At 40.3% G+C, this 17,415-nt stretch overlaps 1 protein-coding gene across 2 annotated transcripts in view; it reads right to left on the bottom strand.

The window, feature by feature from the left end:
- ATP8A2 (ATPase phospholipid transporting 8A2) overlaps nucleotides 1-17,415 on the bottom strand; it is a 300,975-nt gene that overhangs the window by 246,395 nt on the left and 37,165 nt on the right. For both annotated transcript variants that reach the window (XM_075083904.1, XM_075083896.1), the window contains 6 exons: nucleotides 11,517-11,622; nucleotides 10,074-10,156; nucleotides 8,405-8,454; nucleotides 6,233-6,302; nucleotides 4,414-4,498; nucleotides 2,950-3,089 (listed from right to left, as the gene is read on the bottom strand). In XM_075083904.1, coding sequence (XP_074940005.1) covers nucleotides 2,950-3,089; nucleotides 4,414-4,498; nucleotides 6,233-6,302; nucleotides 8,405-8,454; nucleotides 10,074-10,156; nucleotides 11,517-11,622 — 534 coding nt within the window. The remainder of the gene's footprint in view (nucleotides 1-2,949; nucleotides 3,090-4,413; nucleotides 4,499-6,232; nucleotides 6,303-8,404; nucleotides 8,455-10,073; nucleotides 10,157-11,516; nucleotides 11,623-17,415) is intronic.

Here is a 17,415-nt window from a genome sequence, read left to right on the forward strand (position 1 = left end):
GAACGGAACCGACTGTTTCTGATCATAAATATGGCAATGTTTCAGGAGCAATTAATTGAAGTTATACAATTAAAGCTGGCCTATGGATGAACATATATACTAGAGCATTCACTAATCACCATAGCAAAATGATGAGAAATCACAGTTTATGTACTTCTCAAAAGTCATCTGGCATCTGGCATCACATAATTTAAACTAATTTCACTCCCATAAAATGTACGTAAAGACTGGATACAACCAAAGCAAACATCATTGCAACTATTTATGGATATAATGACTACATTAGTGTTCATACCACTTGTATACCCTAAATCAAAGTATCTCTAGTCTACATACAGATGTCTGCCAGAAAAACATCTCATACAAACTTAATACTAAAGGAGTTAGCCATAGTCTTATACAATTCTGAAGCAACTGCTTGAAGAGATTTGACCATGTTATAGAAAAAAGAAAAGGCACAAAAAAAACCCTAAGAAATAAACCTTGTCAAAAGGAACAATCTACTCAAAGAATTATCTTTAGAAACATTTTAATGATTCCTTAGTTGTGTAAAAGTGTTTAATTTAAAAGCAATTGATACAAATTGAGTTTAGTTATACTGTAGAATTTCAGGAATTGCACATAAAAAGTAACAGCTTCTAGTCTTTGTAGGGATTAAAATTAACACGTGAAAAAAGATTAAGTGAACAGAAATAGTTAGGAGAGTCAGTGTTGTTCAGCCTGGAGAAAAGGCTCCAGGGGGAGCTTATTGGAGCCTTTTTTTATATAAAAGTGGGGCTTATAAAAAAGATGGAGAAAGGCTGTTTACCAAGGACTTCCGTGGCAGGACCAGGGGCAGTGGTTTCAAACTGAAAAAGGTAGATTTAAATTGGACAAAGTAGGAATTTTTTTTCACAGTGAAAGTGGTGAGACACTGGAACAGGTTGCCCAGAGAAGTTGTGGATGCCCCATCCCTGGAAGCATCCAAAGTCAGGCTGGATGGAACTTGGAACGACCTGCTCTAGTGAAAGATGTCCCTGCCCATGGCAGTGGGGTTGGACTAGATGAACTTTAAAGGTCTGTTCCAACCCAAACCATTCTATGATCCTCTAAAGATAGCATTAGAGCAGCTCCTGCTTGTATGCATCTATGCATGCATGAAGAACAGAAGAGGAAGTTGTTATTCATACAGGTGTGGAAGCTGGCATTAGTTACAGCTCTTGACAAAGCTTAGGTTTTGTTGTGATGTATTCAACTGGTAAAGGTAGTAGAATCAAATCCCATCTACTTTGGTACCCTATAGCCTCCTGATAAAGTATCAGACCTATCGATGCTAACAGCACTTGAAGGTTACAAATGCAATTCAAGTGCACAACTGTGGATTGTCTTCTATTCCCAAAATCACTTGTTAAGCAGTTAAACATGACAGCACAGGGATCAGCATGGCTGAGCTACCCGAGCAGGGTAGTTACTACAGCGCCTGCGGAAGCCCCCTCAGCCCGTGTGCAGGTGGGGAAGGAAGCCAGTTCAAGTCTGACTCCAATTGTGCACCTGTACTATGACCCAGTGACCTCAGGCTGACTAAGTACCTCTCCCACTCTCATTTGAGCCCTTAGATGAAAAGTCAGCCTGTTAAAACACATTTTATGTTACAGCCGTAAGTCAGTTAATCTAGAAACACCTACAGACCAGAGCATTTAACCTGTGAAATATCAGCTTTAAGAAAAAGAAGTTACAAGTGCAATTCCCTGCTCCTTGGTATGACCACCAAACAGACATTAACAGGAAAGGAATACAGTGGGTATTTCCTACCAGTATGGCACTAAGCTCAAAACTCCAATTCTACAATCCACTTATGGGTCCCCTTTTTTCAATGTATTAAATTGTGGAAAGAGGCAGAAGGTAGGTGGCCAAAAATTACCTAAACTTTGAGAAAACATTTTAAAGAGAATCAAACCATGCTCATTTTTCAACTCTGCAAAACCAGAAGTGTATGAGAGCACAGTGCAGGAAGCAGAAAGCTGAAAGGAGCTATGCAAACCTACAGATCAAGGGTAAGCTAACCACACTGCTACTAACACAAAAGACAACTTCAGGTCTTTGTTTTAAAAGCAAGACCCAATCTTCAGCTATTAGAGTTCTTGGAGTTTTTCTGTCACCCTATGAAAGTTAGCTCCCATCCTAGCCTCAACCTCCTTCCTTCTGCTCCAGCTAACTAAAATAACCATCAGTGCTCCAGAACTTAAGTTGCATTGTTAATATTAATTAGAACAGGAAAATGAAGTTCAAAAAGCATTTTAAAGAAACCGCTAAATAAAATTAGAGTGGAATAACTGGAGCAAGGGGAAAGAGCATGAATAAAGGTAGGTGACAAGTGGGACCACCAGCACTTCAGAAAGCCATTGAGACCAACAAGTATCAAAGAAACACTGGCCCCTAGTGCTGCTCTTTTAACATTTCACTCAGTATGGGATTACAAAATTTCAAACTGGCTCCCTGACACCTGCTCTCACCTTCCAGAATTATGACTTCTGCAACCTGTATGGAGAGCCATGCAACTACAAGCCTCAGTGAGCACTTTGTTTTGTCTACAGTGTCTACAACAGCCTTCAGAAAACCTGAACTGACTGCTGTATGAAGAATGAAAAGATTTCATCTAATAGAACATGGGAAATTGCTGCAACACAACAATTTATATATTATCAAGTTATATCAACCTTACACAAGATAAAAAGAACACGAGAGAAGAGTTTGTAAGTAGCAGTGACCTTTTATACATATGTTAGTCTCAGATTTATGAACTAAAACTTGAGAGCTCTATGGACTGAACAGGTTGCCAACTACAAATACCTTTTACATTTCTCATGAATGAAATTAGCAGTTTGTTTTACTGTATAAAGCCCAAATTCCATGGGAAAAGACACACGCAAGGGAATCTATGTCTGAATATCAAAAGAGTATGCATCCCACCTTTTCAATGATCTCATAGCATTCCTCCAGCTTCTGAGTTCTGTCTTTCAGAACTGTACTGGATTCATTGTAGACGTTCAACCACTCTCTGTAAGAGTTTTCTGACAGGTCTGCATAAGCAATGCACAAAGTCCTCAGACCTACAAAACAGAAGACAGCCATTACACACAGTAAAATTACACTACCAGAAAATCATTAATGCCCTAATGAATGCTAAATTATAATCCTCTCACTGGAGCCAACAGGATCTTTTAATGCACACTAACTCTGGATTCCAGAAAGTCTCCTGTACATTTTGAAAGCATTTGGGTTTTCACAAGTATAAAACAAGAGCCTGGCTTATTTAGGTAACCAGTGTTGGTGCAAATCAAGAGAGCTTACCAGCCAAAGTTATCCCTGATTTTCAGTATTGCAATCTAGCCATACTGGCGTAACAAAAGGGTCATTAATCCTTTCAGTTTAAGTATGAAGGCTCATCCTTCATGTATTCTTAAAAAGATCTAATTAAACAAAGAAGTGGCTACGTATTGTGATTGGAGATATTACTTAGTCATACATACTGCACAGCCCATTTTTCCTTTTAGAAAGACTCTCCTCCTTCAATGTATGCACATAACATTAATAATGGGAGTTACACATACACAAAAGAGTGGAGAATAGAGAATAGGGCCCATGAAGAATAAAAACCATTTTAATAGACCACTGACAAAAATTAACAGACAGGAGTAATGATTATTTTTCCTGGCATGAGTCAAGCAGACAGGAGTGTGTGCCATAATACACAAAAGTTGAGTTACTGAGAAGGTTGGAGTCTGCAAAAAAATTATTGGGTGGGTGGTGGGTTTTTTGCGTGGTTTTTGGTGGGTTATTTTTTTTTTTTTTTTAAACAAAAACTGAATAAATTATGTTTTCAGGTTTAGGAAGACAATCACTGGTCCATAGCTTTACTATAACACAAGTATTTTCTGCTACTGCAGAAGATGGAAAAAAGCCAAGTACTTCCCTGTGAATGGAGCTGCTACATCAGTCATAAAGGCTTAAGAGACCATTTCAGATCATATTTGACGTCTTGGTCTTCTAGCTTCTCAGCATGTTCAGGTTACCATTCTGCTTCATAAAGCCAGCGACTTTGTCATTTGACTTTTACAATGGCAAAAACACGTCTAACTGCAATGTAATTGAGGTGTTCTGGGCAATAGAACTCACGCCCTTTCCCTTCATCATGGCCAAGCAGAGCCCCATCTTTTCCTTCCAAATTCTACTTCCCTACCAAATGCACACAGAATCGGACCACAAACTGCCTGTAGCTTAAAGTTATCGTAGAGTTGTTAATTTGCTGATAATGCATCTCTTCTTAATTTATTGTCATAACCATCTTATTTGGCACTGCAAAGCTTAGACAATGCAGAACATGCTCGAAGTAACTTAATAAATTGAATTCTCATGACATGCTGTTTCTCTTACCTTCTGTTGCGAAGTATTCAAGATGGCACAGTGTTTGCTCCATATACTGGGAATCTTTTGAAAGCCTCTCAAAAATCACATTATCCTACCAAAACCAAATTAATTACAACAGAGTAAGTCTACATATGAAGTTCCATTTGTTTATTTACAAGCCCAAGTGAAGTCACCTGAGTGGACTTGCTAATATCAGAATGCAAACCTATATTTACAAGCAATGCATCTGGGTTTTAGAGACTCTGGTTTAAGTAATCTGGATTGTGCCCAGTGGCAGAGATACTGCATCCACTTTAAATAATGGGGACGGAAGTACACACTGCCATCCTCCCCTCTTTCTATAAAGGGTCCCTATTTGGGGGCAGTACAGAACACTGCTTTCTGAATTACTAAGCAGATATTGATTTTCAGAGAATATAAACATCTAGTCTTATTCAGAACACATTGTAGTCCCATACAGAAGAGCTTTTGCAATCCTTCCCAGACAAGATTCCCACTGATGTTAAAAAAATAGAAGGCAGAAACACTGAACAGGTTCTACCACAAAATTCTCTCAGAAATAAACCTTCCTCCTGTAGCAACTTTCCTCATCAGTAAATCAAAGGGGAACTGAAAAGGCACAGATAAGAGCTAAAAATCAAAATGCAGCACTATCACTCGCATATCTAGAGTCTCTGGGTTTTATTCTGCAATTGCCAGAACAAGTTTCAACATGCACGTGAAATACACAAACCCTGCTCTTAAGCTCCATAAACAGGTCTACGTCTATCACTGATCAGAGATAGACATAGAAAACAAGTAATTTAAGATGGATGTGATAGGGTGGGAGATGACTATCAGAATGCAGAAGAGTTCACAAAGATTAGGCAGTTAACTTACAGTTTAGGTAAGTGGTGGATGCAGAACATAAAAGACAAAACACCACGCTAATTACTACAACCCTTTTGCTCTTTTAGACATCCAAGCCTGCTCACACAGAAGACAGCACCATGTTTTTTTACTACGAACTCTCCTGTTCTCCATCTCTTCCAGGGCCACACTCCAAGAAATAGTGTGAACATAAATAAGCATGGTAAGAGCAACAAGCTGTTGCAGATCTGTGCCATCCTACTAGGCATACAGCTTTGAAACACCACACAATATCAGTGGGCTTAATTCACTCCCTCCACACCAGCATGAAGCCCACAGTCTTGATCAAATAAGGGGAGTTAAACAGAAGCAGAGCAGTGTACCCATACCTATACATAAGGACCAATTCAAGTAAACCAGATCCTTACAGAAGTCAGAAAGGCTTTTCCCTGTTGCAAAAAGCCACCTGCATGGCTTCCCACTGAAATCAGAAACACTCCCTGGCTGTGGCCAATGCTAGTTTTGCAGCCTTTTTACTTTAAGTTATTGCTCTTGTCAACGAGGACAGAAGCAGAACATGGTGCAAGTCATAATGACAAATAACAGCAGGTGCAGAGATGCAAAAGCCAGATCAAAAGCCAACTGCTTGAGAACAGATTTTAGTATTAGATTCAGACAACAGCATTCAGTCTAGCTCCTGAACTGCTGCTCCACAGCTGGGTGAAATCCTGCCTTTGCGTAAGTAGAGGGTACTGCTCCCATTAGTCTCAGGATTTCAACTGGGTAGTAGGGAGCCTAGCAATCTTCCTGCCTGCAAAAAGAGTCAGAGGAAGAATGACAGATCTCCTAAATCACTTAACCCTAAACAGAAAACGAACAGGTATTATGTATGAGACATGAAATGCTAGCATCAGCCACAGCTGTTGAAACAATAACTGCCAGTGTTAGTTCTCCATTAGGTAGCACAACTACTTACAGCCCCTTTGCAGTAGAGACGTAGCTGTCCTGATGGAGTTCGAACAATCACTGACATTCTCTTCCTGTTGCTATTGAAAGAAAAATATTTGCTTTCATTAGTCCTAGTGATGACAACTAAGTCCTGGTCTAGCCACTGAATTTTCTCAGATGTGCTTAGTGCAGCTAAGATCAAGTGAGGTATAACAGTAGTGATTTAAGACCACAAAATCCTTGACAACAAGGAGAAATACTAAATTGTCCATTTACAGCTTCAGCCCTATGGCTTCTGTTGGCTGTTGGTGATCACTCAACCGGAACTATGACTTGCACCCAAATGTGAGCAAGGATTTGGAAAAGAGCAAGATGGCACAAAAATCCTCCTGAAAGAAGGGGAGTCATATTTATTCTTAGCTTTTCGTTATTCCTCAAGCAAAATTGTTTTGGGGAGTCAGGCTATAAATGGTATCAGTAAGCTATATGTGTATTTATTTTAAGCATAACAGACTGAAATAACCACCCAATGACAAAGGCAATTATTTAACTACCTAACTCAAAAGAATGCAGAAAGGTCACAGAAAAAAATCATGGTATAGACCAGCTCTTGGTCTTATCAGACCTATGTAGTTGGGATTACGTAAAACAAAGTCAGACCCTCTAAACAGGGCTGCGTATCAAGACAGTCAAGTTAGGGATATATTTTAAAAATAAAGGTAAACAGTAGCATTCTGTACACTTAAAGTTATGCCAGGATTATTCTTTAAGATTAATTTTGGCATTTCACTTATCAATCTCTCCTTTAAAAGCCACTGGATAAAAAAAATGCACCTTCTAAGAAGCAGAGGCAAGCAAATCAACTCTCATCAAGACAGCCCTAAGAACATGTGGTTTCACATTCAAAAGGAGTTGTGCGGAACTAATTCTTTCCCTTAGGAAAAGGCTAACTCAGAAGCACCCTCCTTCCTCATACCCTTCTTGCCAATATGTACAAACCGATCCGAGTGTAGAGCAATCATCATCCTCCTCCTCTGAAGTTCCTCTGGGAAACCTAGCCCCTTTCCAGGGCTCAAGAGCCAAGTGTAAGAAAGTAAGCTCTTGGCATGTGTGATCAGACAAAACAATCCTTTCTGACACTTTCTAAAGAAAGTCTGGAAGGACAGCAATTAGCTGTGCCCAGAATTTCTGCAGTGAGCTAACACTAGGAAACTTCCTTGTGCTTTCTGAAATCTAATTACAGAACTCCCTTACTATTCAAGTGGGAAGTTGCTACACACAAGGAAGAGCTAAGACAGCCTTTTTTCTGCTACAGCAGGCTACAGATACTCCCATCCACAGACACCAGGGTACTGGTCAACTTGTCAAAAAAAACTCGCAAACAAAAAACCACTAAAAGTTTTCTCATACCTTTTCATGTACTCTCACAAGTAGCCTAAGTAGCTACATGCTGAATGAAAGGGAAAGTAGTCCAGAGTAATCTTCAAAGGAAGCCAGGACACAAGAAAAGCTGCCTACCTCAAATCTTCCCTGACCATAGTTTTACATACTCCTTTACAGCAGAACCAGCCAACTCAGAAGGCAGAGAACAAGACTTTAAGGCTTTAAGCCCCAGTAAAAGTTAAAAAACCAAAACACTGACAAAGCAGCTTTTACGATCTCTGGCGATTTAGAGATCCAATTCATCACACAAAGCTTCCTGCTACCCGAGCAGTGCCCATCCTAACTAGCCTGCCAAGCTAGCAGTGCTTGCAAGGTTTAGTTTTTCATAGCTGGAGTGCTTCTTGAGAAAGGGTACCAAAAAGCCCTCCAGTTGTAGATTCTACCTACTGAAAACCAAGTGATTTATAGAAGTACTATAAAAGTGCAATCTCAATCTCAAAGTATGTACTTTAAGTAGACAAGTGACACATTATGAAATCAATGAGGCACGGAATGACACTTTCAGGGTAGCAGTTCTCTAACAGCCATCAGAGCTGGAATAGCAGGGAAGAGCTTCATGCTCACATGCCAAAAGCCACCAGTTTGTATGAAGCACTGTATTAGCCCTATATTGGAAACAAGAAAATGGAGGGGCAAGACAAAATTAAGGACATTGAGCTTTTCTACTGCATCAGCTGAATCTTTTTATTCTCAATAATGTATTTATAAAAATAGTTGTCTTGTTATGCTGCATTTAGTATATTACAGAAGAACTTACCTGGAGAACTCCAGCACGTTAAGGATTTCAAAGGTTTTTTCTTTTCCCAGCTACAAAAGAAATAATGTACTATTATAAGCAAAATTTGCAGTACACTCTTACATGCGTAAACATGCAAGCTGGTTAAACACCTTCGTTTACACATCCCAGTGTAAATTGAGTGTGGTAATAGCTCCCTCTCCTGGTAAAAGTGATATAGAACACCTAATATTGCAGCCTCCTCCACTTATTTTTACACCATTTCAAGGAACTCATGTCTTACTCTAGAAAGATAAGCATGCTCTGAAAATTAAGCTACATATTTACTCCTTAAAAGCTATCAACTAAGAGACATATTACAGACTGTGAGCATTATTCCAATTAAAATAAACATACCATCCAGATCGGGTATTACAATAACTTTTGCCTGAACTGCCTTAATATTTCTTTTACTTGAATTTACAAGCATATTAGGTTGGGGTTTTTTTGCAAAAAAATGTGGTTAACAGGAGTAATTCCTTTTATCACCAACAGCTGTTTGCTGGGGTTGAGCATAAGCAACCAGAGGAGGGAGAAGGATTTAGTAACACCTTGTCTTTGCCACTCCTGCTATATAACAGCTAGTGGGACAAGTGGGATTTACTGGAGTCTCAGAACTCCAATACTACTTGTGGCATGTGGTATAATTAAGGGCTGTAGCAAAATCTAATTGCAGTACAGAGTTATGTCGCACAAGGTACATTAATGTAGCAATATCCCTCCAAGGCCAAAAGCCATCTCCAACCCATCACACAGGTACTGCCACAGATGTAGGCAATGAGGAGAGACAAGAACCGCTGGAGTGACAGCTTTTATTGCTGGCTGTAGATTGACCATTCTCCCAGCTTAGCAAGCATGAGGAGTATGAAACTAGGTCAAGTTGTCCTGGGTCCTCCTGGAGAAGATATGAGAGCCTAGACAACTCTAGATGACACTGCTCATCCTAAGCTCTTCCCCTTAAACTAAGAAGCAGTTTTCTGAGTAGTTGTAAAAAGTTTGTGACAAGTCCTAGAAATATATATGTTTTCAGTGCTTAGCTTGGCAGTGTATCTAGGAACTTCAAAGTGAACAGACCTAAGAGGAAGGACAAAAATACATCCTTGTTATTAATAAGGACCCTACTATGTATTCCAGAGACAGAGTTCTCATCCTAGTTGCACCTGTGTAAATCTGAAGCCACTTCAGCTCAGATGTAACTTTAGTCAGAGTGTGGCCCCATGAGTTTGAGAATGCCTGTGTCAGCTCTAATCCATTAACTGCACAAGCCTGCACATAACCGTCTGTAGACGTTACTAAGAAACACTCCTAGATGTTTGATTTCTTGTATTAAAAAGAAGTATAGTAACCATTCAACATATTAGTTAGAATATCTCCCAGACACATAAATTTCTTTCTGATTGAGTGCACTCATCTGTACTTCCTAGACAAGGGAAATAGTCTTCAGGCACAACTGCTGTCGTTTCCCATATAAGCTTGCAACTTCCTATTGGCAACATCACACAGAAGGGCAGAGGACAACTTCTCCTAGTCTGCAAAAAGTCTTTTGCATGTAGCACCCTAAAGGCCCTGTAAAGGGGGACTCACAAGAACCACACAAGAGACATTACGCTCTGCATGAGCTCGGCAGTCTGTGCCATGCACATCTACTTACCGCATCAATGATAACCGAATGTGGAGTCCGTCCTGTGAAGACATAACCAAGTTTCTTTGCTCCTTTCACTAATGCCCCCTCATCTGCCAATACAAGAAAAGCTTAAATTTAATCTGGTATGCAGAAGAGGCCTGCAAAGCCTGTACTTAAATATGCCACACTGCCAAAACACAGAAGCCCCCTTCCCCATGTACTCCCACACTTGTAGGGCTGCTTGAGTAGCTCTGCACGCACTTCCAAAAAAGTTTCACTGTAGTCCTACAAAGGCCATGTAATATCATCTACACACACTTCATATTCAATTTGTATGAAACATCCTGTAACTTCTGAAGCATTCAAACTCTATTGTTCTGGAGAAGTTATACTTACGAATGTGAAAAAGGGGCAATACCTGTTCTGAAAGAAAGATCAAAGCTGTGTGACTAAATTCTTACAACATGCATTTAATCCACTTCCTGCTGCAAAGGTACTAAGCTCAGGTGCTATGGAAATGAGTACGGCATTGTCTTGTAGAGACCGAATTGGGCAGTCCCATTAAAAGCTCAAATAACTGAGCTGAAACCATAGCCAACAAGCCAACACCTCTACCTCTAGTTCATAGTTATACAGCCTCGTTAAGGAGCAAGCGGCATTAAGCACAAGCACCATACAAGTGAATTTAGCGCCAGAACAAGTAACCCTAATGTCTGTACAGCTCCCTTGGTCTCCTCATGGTTCACCAACACTGTGATTAGAGCTGCCTTATACGGGCTGTTCACCCAACTCTTCAGCCAGTTTATTAAGACAAATAGAAATGCTGCTGCTTTATCACTCAGTGTATCACTACAAATTCTAAAAACATCCTCAGAAACAAAGATAAATTTGATAGAGAACAGGACCCTACTGTTCTGTATTTCGGCCCTATCTCTCTCAGTACCACTGTGCTGCCTGAAAAAAAAGGAAGAAACAGGTGAAGGATAAGCCCAAATATGACCAAGACTGCTCTTGTATCGTGGCATGTATCAGCATCTTGTATCTGCATAAAGCTACTAGGCCAAGACAAACAGTTTGCACTCATGCCAGATAGAGCAAGTAACCATTCATGCAGAAAAAAATCAGTACGTCCATAGGTCAGCTCTATGTAGGGAATACACTGGAAGTTTAACTTCTGCTTTTTGCCCCTGCAGAAAGAGGCCAGGGTAGAAAGTCTCATGGGAGCAGAAGGGATCATAAGCCTAGACCAGCTCTACAGAAACATCATGGACTTGGCAGTTTTGTATGAGGAATTTGAAAGCAGTGTGCACTGGTGACAGAAGCAGCCAGAACTACTGCTAAAATCATGGAGAACATCTTGCTTTTAAAATCATTGACCTTTTCAGGAATTGCTGGACTTTCCTTTCAACCCCATCCATCCATTTCTACTCACACACTCCTTCCCTCCCCGGAAAGACAGCACCAACCAACCTGGAGAGGATGCCTGGTAGATTATTGTATTTCCTTGTCTCTCAGGAACAACAGTATGACACACGGCCAGAAGAGTGAGGAACTCCTGTATGTGCACAGCTGTGGGCTAGACAGGACATCAAGAGAGTCAAGTTTAATATTACAGACAGACTGAGACAGCTCTCCACTAACCTGAGAAGTCTTTTTGTCTGTGGTACCTCAGAGGAAGTATTCTGGTCTCCCTAGCAGTTGTCTTGGTCCCAGAAGATCAATACAGCCGAGTTAAGGGCCGGCATTAATGAACTACAGTGCTAATGATAAACACGTCACTTAAGTTACAGAAAGCTGGGAAACCAGAATATTCACCAACCGCCCCCCAGATATAGAAGGCATTGGTTTTGTAGCATCCCAGGCTTCATATAGGCAAAGATGTCTGCCACAAGATGATGCTCATAATCCAGCAACAGGAAATACTACTTCGACAGCTTCCACAATAACTTTCAACAGATTGACAGCAACCACATCAGAATTAAACTGATCACAACTGCACCCTTCATGATGAACATCCAGAACTGACAGCAGGTGATCAGCCAGTAGAAGGCAACATCATGTGCTCTTCCACAGGAATACATCATCCAGTCCAACAGAAATTTGATCAATGCTCCCTACCCATTCAGCATCATGAGAAGACACAATATAAAACATCGTTCACAGACTGCATAGTCACCAGCCACACCAAAGTGCTTAAAAAGACACCAGATCTACAGCTCAGTGAAGATGCTATGGCACTTAAATCACACGCCTCTGATCAGCAGATTCTGGCAACCGCAGCTATAGTGATTTGAAAGGAAATCCCCCATCCCATTCTTCCCTCCTTTCCACCCCTGCCTCTGGCACAGAATTTCCAATCTCATAGCAGTCAGGAATGCTACTCAGCTGCCCAGCTCACACCTGACACACTAACTTAATCCACAGTTCACAAAGATCTTTAAGACAATTCGCTGAAAGAGCTGAAGTGAACACATTCCCCTTCACCAACCCTTCTATGTCCACAACATCCACAGTTGGCAGCATCAATATCTTACATCACCGCAGCCGTTTGCTCAGTGACTGAGTCAGACATGAACTTCGGAGTTCTGCCTTTGAAGAAAGTCTCAGCTGACATTGAGAACTCCCACGGACTTTTTACTTATGAAAATATCATCTAGTTTCCAAAGTTTCCATTAGCATAGCATATTTTATATATACTGTCCTAATAGAGCGACTGACTACAAATTCAAGAGCATTACAAGCGCTGCTAGCACAAGTTCACGCCAAAACCTCACTACTGTAATATTAAAACCAAGATCAGATGAATAATCATACAAGATTCTACTAAAACAGTATCCAATTAACAATTAAAAGATGCTTCTACACAATTTATTATGCTAGTGTACACCAGAATGTTTCACAACAGAAAGACCGCAGTGCTTAAATGTAATGTTTTCAACTGAAAACTACGTGCCACCAGAAATTCTCTATTGCGAGACAGTTGTATTTACATGTATTTTTCTAAGAGCATATAAAGTACTACTATCTGAAATGCAGCATGCAGTTATTCAATAAAAGCTTTTAATCACATGGAACTATTGAGACATTAAAGACTCCTCCATTTCCCAATTAAAGGGGCACTTAAAATGCAACTTCTCACAATTAGGCCAGCAGCATTCACAACTGGCTCTCAGGCATGTTAATGCTTCTCTCCCCAAGCCAAGCTATGTGACAAATATTTTAAGGAAGTTTTGTTCTATCTCAGGTCTATCTCAAGGACAAGATCAATAACAGAAAAAAATGTTGAGTTCTTGCTTCTATTTTTTTTCAAGACAGTGCACACAGCCTACACACACAAAGAAAGATGCAGTGGCAATACCAAGGTTTAATTAGTAGTAAGTAAATTACTATGAAAGCCACAAAATTGCAGCTAGCAAATATTCTGTTAACATACGTGAACAAAAAGTAAGCATACCACAAAAGTATAATAGAAAGACTACAGATCCAGTACTTAGTCTAGTTTTACTTCATGTACTTTGAAACATTTTTTGTGAAAATATTGATGACAGGACCTTTCTTTGCATACTGAAACTTTTGAATTGCACGGTCACAAGCCACTAGAACAACAGTTATAGCTTTTGACATGCTGGAGTGCAGAGGCTGTGTTTAAGAAAATGAACAGATGGAGTATCAGAGAGTAGTGTGCAATATGTGATGTTCACAGCAAATTACTGGTCAAGAGGTTACTGCTGCTCCATTATATCCAGTGAAAGCAATGCAAGTTTGTCTCCACCTCAAAATGCATAGCCCGACAGATTCTCATTTCAGTATCCATTGCTGCAGGCCTTTGATGTCTTTCTCACACATAGATCACCTAGCCCCTTACACGCTTTCATAGTATGTGTTCTATCAGCTGGAAACAACCTGTCTCCAGTAATGTCATAGATTTTAATCCTTCCTATGTATATATTTCTGCTTTTAAGCCAACAATATAATTTGTTGCCGTCTTGGTATTTTCACAGCTCACAATTTATTACATGGCAATCTTCCAATTTTAGAGCAACAGATCAGAGGACCATCTTATATCAGCTCCTCCACACAGCTGTCATTTGTTTCCTTTCCATATTGTTCCAGCACTGACAAAATATTTGTTGCACTGGCATGAATCAGGATAGAGGATCCAAATTCTTTTTTCAGAGCTGTGAACAGAAAAATCATTACTAGCTTCTGTGGCAATACATCCCTTGCACCATGCCAAATTCAACCCCAGCATAAGACTGAAGTCCTACAGATTAACTGATTCTGCATTATTACTTTTCCTCTATTAAAGCAAGTCTCTACCATTTTAGTACTCAAATTCTTACTGATGGTTTCTATGAGACATTCCTTGTCTGCTCATACATTAAGCTCAGCTCTATTTCTTCCCACCCCACTTCTTCCTTCTCTCTTTATCTGTAGCAGGAACAAAGCTTGCATATTTTAGACTCTTGTTCATCTGTGCACAGGCAGCTCTCAGAGTGCCCTCTCCCCCCATTTTTCTCCCTGTGTGCCAACAGCTCTGGATGAAAGCTACTGCTTCTCTTCCTCTAAGTCTTTTCCAGAGATCCATGGAACACCTGGTGTACAACCACCTATGCCAGCAAAATACACCACTGAATGAACTTTGCACACTGCTCCTGCAAGCTGAGAACTACAGACACATTGAGACATAGCATCATATTTCCAGAAGCAGGCTCTTGATTGTTATCTGCAAAGCATTATCTATGCTGAAAGCGAAGTTTCCCTTAGCTAGAAGGCACACCATTATCCGTTATCAAGTAAGGCATAGACCACTGGTCAGGGAGCTGTATCATAAGTTTTCATCCCTTTGTGTTATCCCTTATTCAGAGGGAACAAAACACTGAGTTGAAAGTTGGTCTTTTGGGGAGCAAGCTACACCCTGCAGAGCTGAACGTCTGCACATTTGTCATGCACGTCCTGCTCTGGGCCTCTTCACTCTGAAGATAGAAACAGCATTATTCTAGCCAACTGTTTACAACCTGATAAAATTACATGGAAGTCACATGTGAAGTTATTCATTCATCTCTCCTTTTACTCATAGCAGTATCTGATCAGTGCCTCCATTCACAGTATTTCCAGATGAGCAGGACTGAAAGACTTTTGAGCAAATTGCCTAGAAATGGCCAAACAGGATATTAAGGCACAGCCTAACAATTTGAGCTTACTACTTGCTTAAGTGTGGCATATTCTGCCAAGGAAGCTAGTAAAATATTTATCCGTTTTGTTACCAGAGAGAATTATGACTTGGTGTCTTAAAAAGATGTAAGCTTCCTACAGGTTTATTCATTAAAATACCTGGATAACAGTGTGAGGAACCACACTGTTGGGCACCTCTAAAACAGTGAAGCTGATAAGGCTAGAAGGGATCAGGATATTTCCAGCACAGGCTCAAAGAACACTAACTCTACTGATACTCAAATACTTGTTAAATGCAAGTTTATCTCATCCAGTGCCACCAAAACACGACCTATAAAGACACTGCTTTGTACTTGAGCAAAAGAAAACTACCGAAGTCCCATTCACAACAAGGGCAAAAGAAGAAGATGGAAAAATATTTCTCACCAAGCTACAACTTAATTGTCAGCTGTAAAACCATACGTTTGGACAGTTTTTAGGCAACTGTTACTTTCTGAACTAAAGCCTCCCAGAGGTTCTTACCACCTGAATTTATTTCCCCCCCCACTGTATTCTGAAGTCCAGTTTTTTATTCCAGAAGTGACATGCTTTTCATGTTCCGCTTTCCTGAAGAATTAAGAAACAGCTGACAATAGCAGACATTTTCAAAGCTTAATGGGATAAAAGCCTCAGTTCCCACACACTTCATGAATATAAGCTGACATGTTGGAGAAATCTAAATGAGCACTTTCGCTGAGGTAAAGGCTCAACAGCACAAGTTATCTGTTCATGCCTGGCCAGCTGCTTAACTACTCATCACACATACTCACGGAATCAATTCATGCATCTGCAGCTATACCACATGCTTGTTGCTTCTTGCCCAAGCAGTAATTTGCAGGCTACAGAAGAGAGTTTATATGTGGACTGGAATTAGTAGAGGAAGTTTGGAGAGAAGCCAAGGAGATACACAAGTCTAGGATGAGATCCAAGTTTACTAGTTCTTTTACTTCTTGACCTCCTTCCCTGCACCCTGCATATCAGTGTAAAAAATATAGCCCCACATCAAACAGGCTTGCATCTCCATGATCAGTTTATTCACAGCATATGTGCAACTTGCAAGCACCAAGACAGACACCATCTAGCATACTTAAGTTATCTGAAATAACTGATCTTTTATTCTAGTAAGACTTTACACTGTTTTTCCTATAGAAACAAGACAGCATCATACTCTTGGCACTGCTGCACAGTTCATCCAACAGAAGCTGTTACCAAGAAAAAGCACAGGCAGACAAACCTAGGTACTTGCTTCCACATTAAAATCCCAGAGAAGCCAAGAGAAACCTCCACATGTTTTCAAGACAAGTTATTTTTCTTTGGAACACTTCCTGCAGGGCAATAATTCTTGGACTGTTACTGAAGAGTGGACTTGGCCATCCCTCAGTCCTTACACACCCATGGCCCAGAAGAGCTATGAAATTTAGAGGTGATGTAGGATGCTAAAAATCCTCCTTGCAGATGGAAGACAGTCTCATGAGGACAAGTACATTATTTTTTATTTTCAACCTGGAAAGAAAATTACTTGGCACTGAAACAGCTCTAAACTAACACTTGCAACTACATTGAAAAAAAGAATAAAAACTTCAAGACCAGAACAATGAACACTTATTGAGTGTTTGTGAGAGATAGCATATTCACAACTTCAGCTGCAAGAGGGCAAAAGTTTAAAGGAAATTCATTGCCCAGCTGAGGACAGCACCATCTGACCACACAAAGCAGCTTGTGCTAGAACACCACCGTTTTATCACTTCAGTTCAATACGCAAGTCTGTAAATGGCATCTACAGCTATCTACTAGCTAAACTAAGACACTACAGAGTTTTAGGTTGAAGGAAGCTGTTTATGCACCTTAACAACTGACCTAATGCAAAAAGCTAATGGTGTAGAAACATGTGAGTCTTGCCTCTGCTCTTGTCCTATAATCCAGGCCTCATCTCACTGGTGCAGTTTGACAAATGGATCTCAACTTCCGAAGCAAACTCTCACATGTAGTCCTTGCATTCTTGTGTCTTGTGCTAAATCATCACTTCTTGGTGGGTGGCATCCATCCCTCCAGTACAGTCAGGCTCCAAAAAGATATCTTTGGCCTAAACAAGGTATGCCTTAAGTCTTATCAGCCAGAAGTTTCACCACTGACTATCTAAGTCAACTGTGCAATG

Source organism: Phalacrocorax aristotelis, chromosome 1 (assembly GCF_949628215.1).
Source record: "Phalacrocorax aristotelis chromosome 1, bGulAri2.1, whole genome shotgun sequence".
NCBI lineage: Eukaryota > Metazoa > Chordata > Aves > Suliformes > Phalacrocoracidae > Phalacrocorax > Phalacrocorax aristotelis.